This window comes from Mandrillus leucophaeus, unplaced genomic scaffold, assembly GCF_000951045.1.
Source record: "Mandrillus leucophaeus isolate KB7577 unplaced genomic scaffold, Mleu.le_1.0 Scaffold12, whole genome shotgun sequence".
Lineage (NCBI taxonomy): Eukaryota > Metazoa > Chordata > Mammalia > Primates > Cercopithecidae > Mandrillus > Mandrillus leucophaeus.
In genome coordinates, this window is record NW_012100320.1 from 6,069,076 (window position 1) to 6,084,253 (window position 15,178).

At 43.6% G+C, this 15,178-nt stretch overlaps 1 protein-coding gene across 1 annotated transcript in view; it reads left to right on the top strand.

Moving 5' to 3' along the window:
- The window catches only part of IQCH (IQ motif containing H), a 150,724-nt gene that overhangs the window by 111,928 nt on the left and 23,618 nt on the right, over positions 1–15,178 (top strand). Inside the window, exons 10-11 of the mRNA XM_011968588.1 lie at positions 1,855–2,025; positions 12,055–12,177. Of these exons, the coding sequence (XP_011823978.1) occupies positions 1,855–2,025; positions 12,055–12,177 (294 nt within the window). The remainder of the gene's footprint in view (positions 1–1,854; positions 2,026–12,054; positions 12,178–15,178) is intronic.

Genomic DNA, 15,178 nt, shown 5'->3' on the forward strand with positions numbered 1-15,178 from the left:
TTTATTTTTGAGACAGAGTCTCGCTCTGTCACCCAGGCTGGAGTGCAGTGGCCGGATCTCAGCTCACTGCAAGCTCCGCCTCCCGGGTTTACACCATTCTCCTGCCTCAGCCTCCCGAGTAGCTGGGACTATAGGCGCCCGCCACCTCACCCCGCTAGGTTTTTGTATTTTTTAGTAGAGACAGGGTTTCACCGGGTTAGCCAGGATGGTCTCGATCTCCTGACCTCGTGATCCGCCCGTCTTGGCCTCCCAAAGTGCTGGGATTACAGGCTTGAGCCACCGTGCCCGGCCGGGGTTGTTATTTTTCAGGCTGCCACAGAGATCCGAGATATTTATAAAGCACCCAGCTTCATAAAACTGTAGGTACTTGATACACTGGGCCAGTCGTGTTTTTGTTGCCTGTTTAAAGCTCAAATGTCACCTTCATGATGCAACCCTGACTTCATTAGACAAATCCAGTCTGTCCTTTCTTTCTGCTTCAATAGTACTTTGTTCCACCACCATTATTTTATCACATAGAACATTGTATTGTTTAATGGGATATGTATGTATCTGTCCATCTGTCTTCACTTTCTTTTTTTTTTTTTTGAGATGGAGTCTCACTCTGCCACCCAGGCTGGAGTATAGTGGTGTGACCTCGCCTCACTGAAACCTCTGCCTCCCAGGTTCAAGCGATTCTCATGCCTCAGCCTCCCAAGTATCTGAGATTACAGGCGCACGCCACTCTGCCCAGCTAACTTTTGTATTTTTAGTAGACATGGCATTTTGCCATGTTGGCCAGGCTAGTCTCAGGTGATTCTCCCCCCTGGGCCTCCCAAAGTGCTGGGATTACAGGTGTGAGCCACCATGCCCAGCCTGTCTCCACCTTCGTGCTGGCAGGACATATGCCTATTTACCTTTGACTCTCCAGTGACTAGGACGATGATATGCCTTGAACATTGAACTGAGGAGGATTCCAGGGGTGCTTCTGGATTCAATGTGGGGGTACAGGATGACAAGAGCAATTAACGTTGATCTGCCACAGGAGAGGGAAGAAGTAACACATGACCTACTTTTATCATTGCCAGTTTAGCACATTGTAGCTGCTCAGTAAATATTTGTCAAACGAATTAATGGACATTACTCAGTTACCTAGCAGTTGACATTAACTTATAACTAAGGTCTATTTTTTAAAGCATTTGAATTTTTATTTTTATTGCATCATAGTATTCTTCTAATAACACTGTGATACAGCTAGGATAAGGTGTTATCACCAATTGACAATTGAGAGTACTGTGACCTTGTAGGATTGGTAAAATAAGATTACCCTTCACTCTCATGAGAAAATGGGGATAGACCTAAGACTTAGAGGCCAACCATAAATTTCCCTTAAATATCATATTGAAGTTCCCAGAGGGGCTGTCACTGCTTTTTCCAAAATCAGGGCAAACTGCCCTTTCTCATATTCGTCACTCTTTCCCCCTCTTTCTGCTCTACTGTAGTTCCCCAACCTCCAAAGCTTCTGTCCAGTCTCATTTTCTCAGTAGAAAACCTGGCACTGACCATGTGCACTGACCTGCAGGCCATGGGCAGAAAAATCAAAGTCAACATGAGCTTTTCAAGGCTTGGCGTCTCTGTCAGATTGTCTTGGCCAAGTATTTCTGTACCTTCCCGCAAGAACGTTGAATCTTCTGAATCAGACTCCATTTCTCAGTTGAACAATGTAGAAACAGAAGCAAAAACATCTACTCTATTAAGACACGTGGTCCCTGGTTTCACTTAGTCTGATGTAGTTTGGCCTGGTTGGGCAGAGGTGGGGCCTTCGCTACTGTTTGCTGATCTCACCCTCACTTCTACCGCCCCTGTTTTAATCAGGTGTGGGCAACGGGCCTTAACCTTGCATATAGTGACCAGCTGGCCCTGACTCAACTCACCTTATACCTGACAAACGGCCATCTGGATTGCAGTTTGAGCACCCTGGAAGTGCCCCGCTTTGTTCCAAAGGAAAAGAAGAAAACCAACCGCATTAGTGCGCTCTCAGTGCCGGTAAGCAAGAGATGCTTCCTGAAGGTTCTAGATGTTCAGCAACACCCACTGCCACTGAGTACAGGAAGAAGAGAGAGCCTCAGGCAAGTCACTGGACCTATCTGAGCAGGGTCTGGAAATGCGAATATGTTGGTCAGAGGAAAGGGAGAAGCCATTCCCCGATGATGCTGCAATCCGTGGAAATGCGAAAGAGCATGGGGCTCTCCTCTCCTTTTTCTGGGCAGGTATACCTACACCCATTACCTCAACTACCAGCTGTTTCACACAAAACCCGTATTGTTCTAGCCCAAGTCTCTTTTGTGAGCTTCAGATTCGTGGGTCCAAAATTCCACAGAACATATCCAAAACTGCATCCCTTTCGTCTTTCTTCCTCCTGTACTTCCTGTTAGTGGATCAAGCCAGAGGCTGATAACCCCCAGCCCCACATCCAGTCAGCAAGCAGGGCATATTGAGTGTAGCTGCTAAAATGCCACTAACCTGACCCCTCCTCTCCACAAAGATAGTGTCTTAGTTTCGGCTTCCGCCATCTCACACCTGTATTCCTCTTAAGATTCCCTGTCCCTGCCTGTCCCCTCCACCTAAACAGACACGGCAGCCAAGGTAGTAAGGTGGAAAACCAGTCTGAGCATGTTGTTCCCTTGTGTGTGATTGTGAATGGACTCCTGTGATCTTCGGGAAAATCCCACTTCCCAGCTTGGTTAAGGAGCCCCATCATGATCCGCCTCTTGCCACAGCTGCCGCCTACGCTTCTCGTCGCTAGCTCCATCGGTGAAGGGGCTGGGGCCAGAGTCCTGGGGCTGGCTGCAGGTTACCAACCTCAGCACCCTGAATAACAAAGGGCATAGCCCTGTGGAGACAGTGGGCGCTTGATTGAACAGGCTAGGTTGGTCATGGAGACAGAGAACAAAGGCCAAGGGAACCAGATGCCCTTTGTGCAAGAGTATATTGGGGACTTTTTGGCCACACTGCTCTCATAGCTGTCAGAGGATTTCTTTGGCCTTTCCTTACAACAGTGGGCTTCATACTTTTTTGCAAATGAAACTCTACTTGAAATCCAAATATATCAAACAGATAAAAGAGGAACTCTAGTGATTAATGGGACGCAACACGAGTGTCCCAGAGATACCTTTTCCAAGTGGTCTCCTTCCTCTCTGGTGAACCCCTTTGGGTCCAGGAGATACCTCTGGATTTGAATAACCTTTGTTTGACTCTTCCCAGGATCTCTGCAGTCACCATAAGGAGGGTACCTGATGTCTTGGGGGACACAGGCAGCCTCCTCCTTCCCCTCTTCTTCATCCAGTTGTCCAGTGAGGTACCAGGAAGAACCTTGCTCACAGGAATCCCCTTGATCTCATTCCTGAGTAAGAAGAGAAGCAGAGTTGGGCTAGAGAGGAGAAACAGACCTCTTTTAATTATGACCCAGGACCTTGCTAAGAGGCTTTCATGTCCAACTCTACCTGTGGCCTCCATCCTCACCAAAGAGACCTGAGAGACCCTATGTTCAATGCTAGAGGGAGAGACAGCAGTGACACTTGAGCCCTTCTGGCCTAAGTCTATGCCATTTCTGCAAGAAGCTGGGGGTCAGGTGTGGTGGCTTGCACCTATAATCCCAGCACTCTGGGAGGCCGAGGCAGGCAGATCATTTGAGCCTAGGAGTTCTAGACCAGCCTAGGCAACATGGCAAAACCCTGTCTCCACAAAAATACAAAAATTAGCCAGGCATGGTGGAGCATGCCTATAATCCTAGCTACTGGGGAGGCCTCAGCCTCAAGACAGGAGGATCACTTGAGCCCTGGAGGTCGAGGCTGCAGTGAGTCATGATAGTGCCATTGCACTCCAGCCTGGGTGACAGAGTGAGACTCTATCTCAAATAAATAAATAAAATAAAAAGCTGGAAGCAGAGTGGTATTCAGCACAAGACTTCCAAAGACAATTGCAGCTTTTAAGTATGTTGCTTCAGAAGGCTATCAGCAGAAGTTGTGCTCTGAATGAGAAGCACTCCCCCATTTTCCCCATGTTGCCCATAGGTTTCATTCCTAGCTATAGGCAACATTCTTCTGTGATCAAGTCTTAAACACTTTTAGGAAATGCGTGCACACAAAAGGGAGGCATTACGATCTTCAATAAGGCAAATGCCTCTTCAATCACTGGAGAAAAGCTCTGCAGGTTTTCTGATGTAGGAATAAATTGAAAGTGCTTTTCATTTTAGAAAGATATAAACAGATATTCCCACCTTGGTGCCACTATGCTTGGGTTGTGCACACATCCTCCTGTGCATGTGTACACACATGATCAGCGATTTTTTAAAAAAGAAGCATGTGCACATGCATATACAGTACAACTCACAAGCAAATCGAAGCTTCCGGAACAAGTGTGAACAGACTATGATGCCGTCAAGTTTATGATCAGGCAGTTGACAGCCTCCTTTGAAGATTGAAGGAGAAGAAAATGAACAGATGAAACCACAATGATAATCAGAGCACATTCAGAACTAATGCCTATAAAATGCTTCTAGTGTGGGTCCTTTTCTTTAATAATACGCTCTATAGAAGGAAAGCAAACACCTTCCTGGACTCTCAGAAGAGCTGTTGTCTCATCTCAGAAACAGGGGGCAGAACTGTCACTCAGATCTGTTTAGACCAGGTGAATGGGTTTCTGATTCACTGACCTCCACAAAGAACTACAACAAGACCTGATAAATCCCAGACGTGCGTGTTTTAGAAATGAAAAGGAATCGCCTAACAGTGTTTTAACTTTCAATTAATGTTCTGTCCAAACCAGCATCAATCACCACCCTTTTCTGTCAGTTTTCACTCTTCCTCGCTCTTTCTGGACCCTCCATACCATGGTTGGTGAGTGTCCAAAAGGGAACATCTTTGCAAACATCTAACACAACCCAAGTCATTTATACACATTTTAGCAGCACATGATCTATAATGAATGATTAAGTAAAACCTTTTGTGTTAAATTATGATGTTAATAATGATTCTGTCTCCTGTAATTTATTATAAATTCTCAAATGCTTCGGGTTTGATTTTGATAGAATGCAACAACAACAGAGTTTATATGATGACTTTATTTTTAGAACTCCTTTGAAGGCACACATTTCCCTGCTACTGCTGCTACTGTAATTATGTACAAAACCAATCACTCATTAGAGTTAGGATACATTATCTTCTAGACAGATGAGGCTAAATAAGCAACACATTAATAATTCAGAGAGCAGTTCATTATGCATGTGGATGCCTGCTTCGTAACTGAAATAAGAACCTCATCAGCCTCTGCCAACCCTTAAACAATAGTTCTGTGTTATTGCAGCCACATTCAAGTTTACGCTTGTTAAACTGCTACTTGGATTATTTTATCAAACATTCATTTATTTGTGGTCCCTTACTGCCGAGAACAGATTTTGGAAGCTCCTTTTTTAAGTTAATGATTTGAGCAATGGGTGTTATTAATTCTCAGAATATTATAAACATGATTAATTTTCAGGCAGAGATTTATTACATAAGGATTTCAACTATGTCAACTGAAATGCATCACTGTCAAAACAAGTATCATGGCGAAAATAGAATATGTTCCACACTTCAAGTGCTGGTGCTCAGAACTAAATCAATTTAAATTGTGGCTGAAGCAAAATTATATTCTCCAGTGAAAAGGAGTATTTTGAGCTTCCTTTATTTAGCTTGAAGCATTCTTGTTAGATTGTGATTTAGAAAGGTAGTTTAATAAGACTAGACTTCTACCAAGAATATTTTGTCTTTTATTTTTTTCTCCTGTTTTACTAGAAAAGACTAACCTCTGAAATTCCCACCCATTCCAAATGTGGCCAGTGGAAATTTGGAGTGAAGAGTACTGGTCTGGGAGTTAGGGATCATGAGTTCTGATCTTCTCTTCTGGCCTCAGTTTCCTCATGTGTAAAATAAAGGAGGGCTACATGATCCCCAAGGTCACTTGGGAGATTTGATTTTATGGGGCCTATAGAAAGGACTCTGCACCAAGCCTGGCCCCGGCAGCCTCATGTGTTGTGGATGGCTGAAGGAGGGGACATCTTCTGTACGGGGACACAGGAAGGCCCCATCCCTCTATACTACAGCCTTCACTTAGAAGGTCTTTTTCTTGCAGGATCTTTTAGAAAGGAGTAATACTGTAACAGGTTATATTCTAAGTTCTCATCAGCTTTTACTTTAGCCATCAGTTACTACTTTCAGCAAGGATCAACTACAAGTAAATTCTGCAGATATTTACCCAATGCCTATTTTGTGCCAGGCACTCTACTAAGCACAGAGGATATAAGGGTGAGTAGCAAAGCGCTCCGGTTTATCAAAGGACACAGAGCTTTTACTCCACCCCAAGTACTTTACTAAGTGCTTTCCAAGAATCTTTTTGCAGTCCAATATATTAGGCAGGTGCTGTTATTATGCTCATTTTTAGAGAGGAAGGCGAGGTTAAGAGATGTTAAGCATTTGTTAAAGGTCAGTAAGCAAGCGAGTAGGGAAGCCAAGATTTAACCTTGGCCTGTGTTTAACTGTCACGTGTTCCAACATGCCTTGCATCGGCTGAGGATCAGTGATCCAGCCCCAGAGTGGAGCCTGTGCTCACCCCTAAAGAAGTCTCTTTTTGAGACCATTGAGAAAGCTATTCTTTGAAAGGAGGATGTATTTCCCAGTGTGACGAGGTTGTCTCCAGGAATATTGCCATTATCCATTGGCTTCTCGTCTGCTCTGAGCTCAGCCTCAGCTTCTGAGTCTCACACAGAAGCATTAAATAGACCAGATGTTCATAGAGGAGTCTTAGATTTTTAAAAAGGACATGTAACTGGACATGGTTTCCTATACATAGCACAAATTTCCAAGCAAATAACACAGAGCATGGAAAAGAGCATGTCACTTATACCATGAACCATGTAGAAAAGCTTGACTATGTTTTTTTAAAAAATGAACAGTTCACACACTAAAAATAGGCGTGAAATATACATCTTCAACTTTTCTAAATCAAGTTTAATGGGGTTCTCATTTAATTTTTTGAAATACATAATATATTCACATGGTTCAAAAGGCAAAAGGTGGAAGCAGTCACACATTGACAAACCTCCTTCCCACTGATTAGTTCCCACCTCATCCTACAAAGGTAACCACCACTCTGTGTCTGTATATCCTTTCAGAGCATCTTTTTACATACACAAGTAAATATACATACAGGTGATCCTTTTCCCCCTTTTATACCCAAAATGTAGCCTATAATACATACTGTTCTGAATCTCACTTTTTTCTTTGGAGAGCTTTCTTTAACACTTCATAAAAATGTTCTCATTTCTTTTTTTTCAGATTCAGACACCTGAGCAGTATCATTTCTTTTTTACAGCAACATGTTATTCCATTGCATGGATGTGCCATAATTTATCTACCCCATGGGTAGATTTTTGGGTTGTTTCCAATTTTTTCCTATTACAGTGCTGCAATGAATAACTTTGTATATATATCACTTGGCACATTTCAGATATATCTTAGAATATATACTATAAAGTGGAATTTTGGCTCAAAGGACATAACCATTTTTAATTTCAATTATTTCCAAATCATGATTTCTTTTTTGATCCTTGTCAAACCTAGATAAATTGTACAGCATCAGAAGAGACTAGTTTTTACAAATCAACTTTTTAATAATTATGTTTTCTATTTGTATAATGCTTTATACTTTAATTATACACGAGCTTATTTGATCCCCATGATAACCCCAAGAAATCGATGTCAAGGATTATTATATCCATTTTACAGAATAGGAAACTGAGGCTAAGCAAGGTTAAGTGAGCTGCCCAAGTCATAAAGGTGGTACATAGCAAAGCCCAGGTTTTCTGATTCAAGTCACCTTCTGATGAAAAGGTTTATTGGTTAGTTGGTCAGTTTTAATTTTAAATAATTGACCTTATCTTTGAAACTATTTAGTTTAATACGTGAAAATAATTGCTAACATTCACTGAGAGCTTACTATGTGCCAGATACTATTCCAAGGTCTTTATATTCTCATCTAATCCTCCTCTCAATACTCCTATGCTATTCACTTGTGCTATCAGGCTGGATATAAGACAACCCTAGGTGATTGATAGTTTTTTCCTGTATAAAGCGTGCAGTTGGCTAAGTCTTCTAAAAAGTCGGTGTATCTTGTAAGTATTATTCTAATGCATTTATTTAGCACTTAATATGTGCCAGGACTTTCACCAAGCATGAGGAGACAAAGATATTTGACAAAGTCCCTATCCTTAAGGAGCTGAAAAGAAAGGCCATAGAGAGAGAGAGATGTTGCTATTAAAATAGATAACATACACAAGGAAATACCACAAGGCCTCATTTAAATGCCATTTGAGTGACAGACCCTCAGCTTGCTGCCAGAGTTCTCAGGGGAAATGACTGTGAACTGGCAGGGACAGGGAACACTTTACTGAAAACATAGAACTTGATCCTGCCTTAAAGACTAGAACAGTCACTAACTGGCAAGGAGGGGAGGACGTCCCCTAGCAGATGGCACAGAGTCCAAAGAAACCTGTGGTCTGCTAGGAAAAGGCAGTGAACCAGTTGGACTGGAGCACAGAACTGGGGAAGTGCGGAGCAGGAGAAGTAGTTGGAAGGGTGCACTGAGCAAGTTTGGGGAGGTCTACCCACCACACCGGGTCTGAATTTCACCTTGAAGGTGAAAAGGCCTGAATATTTCTGAGTAGAAGGATGACACTGACCAACCTGTGTTAGGGGAAAATGATTAATCTGGTGATACTGTTCAGAATCTCAGGAGGAGGGGGAAGAGTAGGGGGAAAAACAGCCTGGGAAGTTACATTTATTGTAGATCCAAAATCCTTTCAAAGGAATGACAGCAAAAATAGTAGCTACCATTTATCAGGTTCCAGGCACTGCAGTAGGTGCTTATTTAATCATCAGAAGACAGAGAATTTCAATGATCTGTTCAAGATCACACACATAGTAAGTGGCCTTGTCAGGTTTTGAACTTCTTTCTCACTCCATATAACCTTTCCACTCTTTCCACTACAGAATTATGCTTGTATCCTTACCTCTAACTCTCCAGGCAATAAAGGTTTGGACTAGGATGGTGATGGTTACGGAAAAGAAGGTTGGGAGACATGTACCAAATATCCTGGCTCTTCTTTCAGATTCTTTATGCACCGCAAGCCCCAGTCTGGGAGGAGGGGGAGTTGCACCTGCATCTCTAGTGAAGAAGAAACCTCAGGGTAGCCCACCCTTACGTGTTGTCTAGTAATCATGTACTACTGGACAGTAAGCTCTTCTGCTGTGCTTTGGAGCCAAGATACATAGTATTGCTAGATCGTGCTACCACATGCCTGCCTGCCTACCTCTATTGCTGGCTGGGGCCTGGTCTTGGTTTTTCTTTATATACTATGGCAGCATCAGACAAGTTTAGAAGACAAAAATAACCTTGGAATTATCTTGTGAATTCATGGCAATTACCATGCAATTACATGCTCAGTAACCACAGTGGAATTCGAGAGTGTTTACAGTTCACTTCCATGAGCAAAAGCCCATGCTTCTGGATGCTTCTGGGCTTTTCAGTGTGAAGGTGAGAGCATGGCCAGCCTGGTATGGCAGGGTGAGCAGGCCTGGTGGCCATGCCCTTCCAGACATACTGGCCAGCTGGGCTAGAACTTCTCCAAGCCAGTTCTTGTTACCCCACCAATTATTCCTGCTTAGTCCACCAGAGCCATGCTGTCCTCCAGCAGGCAAGACCCAGAGCAACTGCCCTGAGTTGTCCTCCTCTAAGGATGGCGTGACTGTCCCCTGTGCCTTGTAATAATCACCTGCTTTTGCCCCAAAGTATTTATCAATGGGCAGTGTCTTTCTTGAATTACTTAAATTTCTTGAATTCAAATTATCCTTGGAAGAGTCTCTTAAGAGGGAAGAGCTATCCACCTAATCTATTTCGGTTATTCATTCTCTTTTATGTAATAAACACCGAGTGCCTGTTCTGTGCTGGTATCATGCCCAAACCGGAGATTCAGAAACCAAACAGCGCCTGCCCCCAAACAGCGCCTGCCCTCAGAAAACTCCCAGTCATGGAAGGGAGACAACCAAGGGAACAACTCATGATAGGTCAGGGTGACAGTGTACAGCTGTGAGGCATATGAGGGTCAAATCAGATTTCTGTTGTTAGAAAAATCCCAATGGCTACAAATGGGACCCTACAAGGTGGGTACACAACTCAAGCTGTATTAGCCTGTGGGGGCCTAACACATCTGCAGATGCGGATTCTACTTGCATTTAGGATGAACAGCCTTAACTGGTGGTACTGATGATATGACCTTCAGACACAGGACTTGATGTAAATGTTGAAGAAAAACATGCTCCCTCAATCACATATGGGGGGAGCATGTCACCAAAAGTGCCACGAAATCTGAGTGTGTGTGTGTGTGTGTGTGTGTGTGTGTAGAGGGAGAGAGAGATGCAGGAGAGGAAAGGATGTCTATTCTCTGCAGAACACTCAGTCAGCCCTAATTCCCCTGCGTTGTCTCAGAGACAGGAGGCGAGCCGGAGGCCTGATTATAATGCATGTCAGGTCACTACGATTCCTTACGGCCAGCTCCAGACCAGCAGCACCTCCTTTTCCTACTCCTGTTCTAAGTCACTGCACAAGCCCGGGTACCTACTTGCCCAGCACCTGTGCACCACCACAGTTCTAGAACCAAGCCAGGCACCTTTATCTACTATGCCCTAAGGTTGGCCATGGCCCTATATGCAGTTCTCCACATTTCCAGCTATCCAGAGAAAAACTGTTGATTGACTAAGGCAAATATCACATCTCACAAAGAACATGCTATAAAACTGCCAGGATCCAGCACTTTATCTGGTACATATTAAATGTTAAATGTTTCCAGGAAATACGTAATGACAGCACTTTGGCCCTACTATCACCATTCTCTTTGGCATGGCTTTCACTGATAGACAAGCAAGATAAAGAAGAGCAGTTTCCCCAAAGAAAGAAAGCAGCATCAAATTTCTAATGTTGGCCACCTCAAGGAGGTGGTCCATGCTCGGTGACTTGCTGCCAAAAGTTGAAGTATGGGAAGAGCGGGAAAATACCTTTACAACAGAGAAACCTGTAAAGTTTTTTCACAAACTTCAAAAGCCACTGTAGCCAGGTGATAAAGGTTAACGTCATCAGTGATAAGTCACACTGATACCATCTATCTACGCTTGATACGAAGTGAGGAAAATGGCAGTTTGCCCATGTGGTCTTCCTCTCAAAAACACATTACTACAGTCCAATCAGGAGAAAAACATCAGACAAACTGAAATTGAGAGAGATTTCACAAAATGCTTGCCCATTACTCCTCAGCACTGTTAAGATCATCAAACACAGGGAAAGATGTGAAGCTGTCACAGCCCAGAGAAACCTAAGGAGAGATGACAACTAGTTACGGTGTGGTATCTTAGATGGGATCCTGAAACAGAAGAAAGGAATTAGGGAAAAATGAATGAAACAGAAATAAAGTATGGATTTACGTTAATAGTAATGTAGGGCCAGGTGTGGTGGCTCACACTGGTAATGCCAGCATTTTGGGAGACCAAGGCTGGCAGATTGCTTGAGCTAGGAGTTCAAAACCAGCCTGGGCAACATAGTGAAACCCTGTCTCTACAAAAAATAATAAAATTAGCCATGTGTGGTGGCACACACCTGTAGTCCCAGCTACTCGGGAGGCTGAAGCAGGAGGATCACTTAAGCCCAGGAGGCACAGGTTGCAGTGAGCCCAGATTGCACCACTGCACTTCATCCTGGGTGACAGAATGAGACCCTGTCTCAAAAAATGAAAAGTAATGTAGCAATTTGTTCCCTTAGTTGTGACAAATGTACCATAGCAATGTAAGATGTTAACAATAGAAGAACTGGGTGTGGGGGATATAGGAACTCTCAGAATTACCTTTGCAATTTTCTTGTTAATCTATAAGTATTCAAAAATTACAAGTTTATTTAAATATCTGTTTAATATTCAGTTCTGCTCCTTTCCAGACGCTGGCAACCAGTCGTTATGCAGTGATGACAACCCAGCTAAGACACAGCAATCTCTCACTGGTTTTCCACTACGTTTTTCTTCAGATCTGTAGGGCCCATGGCATTGGCTATGATCTGGAGGTATGAAGGGTTACAGTTGGCCAGGGGTGGACCAAAGGCATGCCTGTGGGTGATCTAGGTAGCTAATAATTTGGTGCCCCTTCAAATAGATATTCTTTAATATTAGTTTGACATGTCTGTAGAGGAAGGCTGATTGCTGCTTGGGGAAGAGCAGATACGCAACTCCACAGAAAGTAGCACTTAGTCCTGGAAAGTTCTACTTCGTCACCAATCTTGCACACCCACTTTGGTAAAGCAGAAGCCATGCAAGCTCTCCAGACTTAGGATGCATTTTGGGGACCACCTCATGATCCTGAAGCAGGCCCTGAGCTTCTTGATCCCACCCAAAGCTGCTTATCAATGAATAGCTTCTGTCTTAGTCTGCTGGGGCTGCCATAACAATATAGCACAAGCTAAATGGCTTGAACCACAGAAATGTGTTTTCTCACTGTCTGGCAGCTGGTACGTCCAAGGACAAGGCACTAGCAGATTTAGTTCCTGGTGAGGGCTTGCTTCCTGGCTTGTAAATGGCTGCCTCCTTGTGGTGTCCTCACATATTGGAAAGAGAGAGAGAGATCTCTGTTGTCTCTTTTACAAGGTACCAGTTCCATTAATCAGAGCATCACGCCTACAACGTCATTTAACCTTAATCACTTCCTTAGAGGCTCTCCAATACAGTCACTTGGGAGGTTAGGACACATTTCAGTCCGTAGCATCCTCCTACCAACATATGATAATTTATTTCTGAAGGGAGTGCTGATAAAAATCATTTTCTCTACTTTTGGTCTGTTTCCAATGATACCAGGGGCCCCTGCATAGCTGCTTTATCCTGATGTAGCTGACTAGGGGCAAGTGCAATGCAATGTCTCCTGCCAAAAATAGAACCTCCATTTTGTGCCTAGAGACTCATGTTACTCCAGAGAAACAGTTTCATGTTTTTCCACTTTGATTCAGATTTTCAAGTCTCTCACACTCAGGGCCATTCTAAGACCCTGAGTAACCCTGTACACTCTTACTTATGGAAGACCCACTTCACAGCACCTCAAACATCTTAAAATATATTCATCTCCCACATTAAATATAAGGTATATATAATGACATAAGAATTGAGTAGTAACCAGTCGATCAGATGTTTTGATTTGTAGATATTCAGTTCTACATTTATTAACTTACATTCTTTATACTTGAGACCAGTACAATTTTCAAGGATCAAATTTTATAAGTTCTATTTTCCTTTTTCTTTCTTTCTTTCTTTCTTTTTTTTTTTTTTTTTTTGAGACAGAGTCTCATTCTGTCACCAGGCTGGAGTGCAATGCTGCAGTCTTGGCTCACTGCAACCTCTGCCTCCTCAATTCAAGCAATTCTCCTGCCTCAGCCTCCTGAGTATCTGGGATTACGGGCACGTGCCACCATGCCTGGCTAATTTTTGTATTTTTAGTAGAGACGGGGTTTCACCATGTTGGCCAGGATGGTCTCAATCTCTTGACCTCGTGATCCGCCCACCTCAGCCTCCCAAAGTGCTGGGATTACAGGCATGAGCCACCGCACCCAGCCCCAAATTTTATACGTTCTTTAAAAGCATGCAGACCTTCAGCATGAGGCCAAGTGAATAGAATGGTCTGGCTGACACCTGGCAATCCTCAGCAGGCTGCCAGGCACTGTCAGGGCACATGAGACTCTTTGATTAGATGAATTCGTGCTGTTTGCAGACACGTAAAGTGGAGTTTGGATCCCCTTGCAAATTACATTAAAATTGATAAAATAAAGAGAGAATGAAGAAGCCAGATTGAACTGATTTACCTGAAATTAATTGTTACATCTGCTACACACAATCCCTTTGGAATTAAATAGTTTTTATCCCCAAACTGATTAGACCAAAACACTTCCACATACCAGAAGACAGTTAAATCTAACTCTAGCTTTATCTGAATCTATTTGTTTTATTTTATTCTAAAATATCAAAAGTAGAACAACTCTGTAAAAAGGCGTATTTGGCAGGGACAGTCTCCTGCCCTTCCCGCCCCACCCCCACCCCCGGCCACCAAAAGTGCTTCATTACTTTCTATTGCCTGAAATTATTATTAGAGATTTATTTCTTGAGCTTAAGACTCTGTATTTGACTGAAGTTCAAGTACCCTTGGGGTAAGTAAAGCCCCAAACTTTATAGGTTATTTAGTCCTTAGTCTCCGAGTTGATTGGATCTATTTCCAAGAGCAGATTTTATAGGGGAAACAGATGGCTAAGGCCCGGGGGAAGCACGTGGATGGCGCAGAGGAGAGGGTTCCACTGAGGGTCAGGGAGCTCACTGAAGACAGCTACAGAAAAGGCAGACAGAGGCCGGGCGCGGTGGCTCATGCCTGTAATCCCAGCACTTTGGGAGGCTGAGGTGGGTGGATCACCTGAGGTCAGGAGTTCGAGTCCAGCCTGGCCAACATGGTGAAGCTCCATCTCTACTAAAAATTAGCCAAGCGTGGTGGCGTGCACCTGTAATCCCAGGTACTCAGGAGGCTGAGGCAGGAGAATCACTTGAACCTAGGAGGCAGAGGTTGCAGTGAGCTGAGATTGTGCCACTGCTCTCCAGCCTGGGCCACAGAGCAAGACTCTGTCTCAAAAAAAAAAAAAAAAGAAAGAAAGAAAGAAAAGGCAGACAGGGGCACCGAAGACACTTCCAGCAGAGTTCCACAGACTCACCTCCAGGCCACCCATGCACAACAACTTAAAAAAAGATGAAAGATAAAATGAGAAAGAAGAAGAAATATAGATTAGAGCAACAGATGATGAAACAACGCAAAGAAGAAAAAGATAACAGAAGAAAAGAGAGAGGAGAAAATCCAGAGACAGAGCATCCACTGAAAGAGGAGGAGGGGGCCGGGCGCGGTGGCTCAAGCCTATAATCCCAGCACTTTGGGAGGCCGAGACGGGCGGATCACGAGGTCAGAAGATCGAGACCATCCTGGCTAAAACGGTGAAACCCCGTCTCTACTAAAAAATACAAAAAAACCTAGCCAGGCGAGGTCATGGG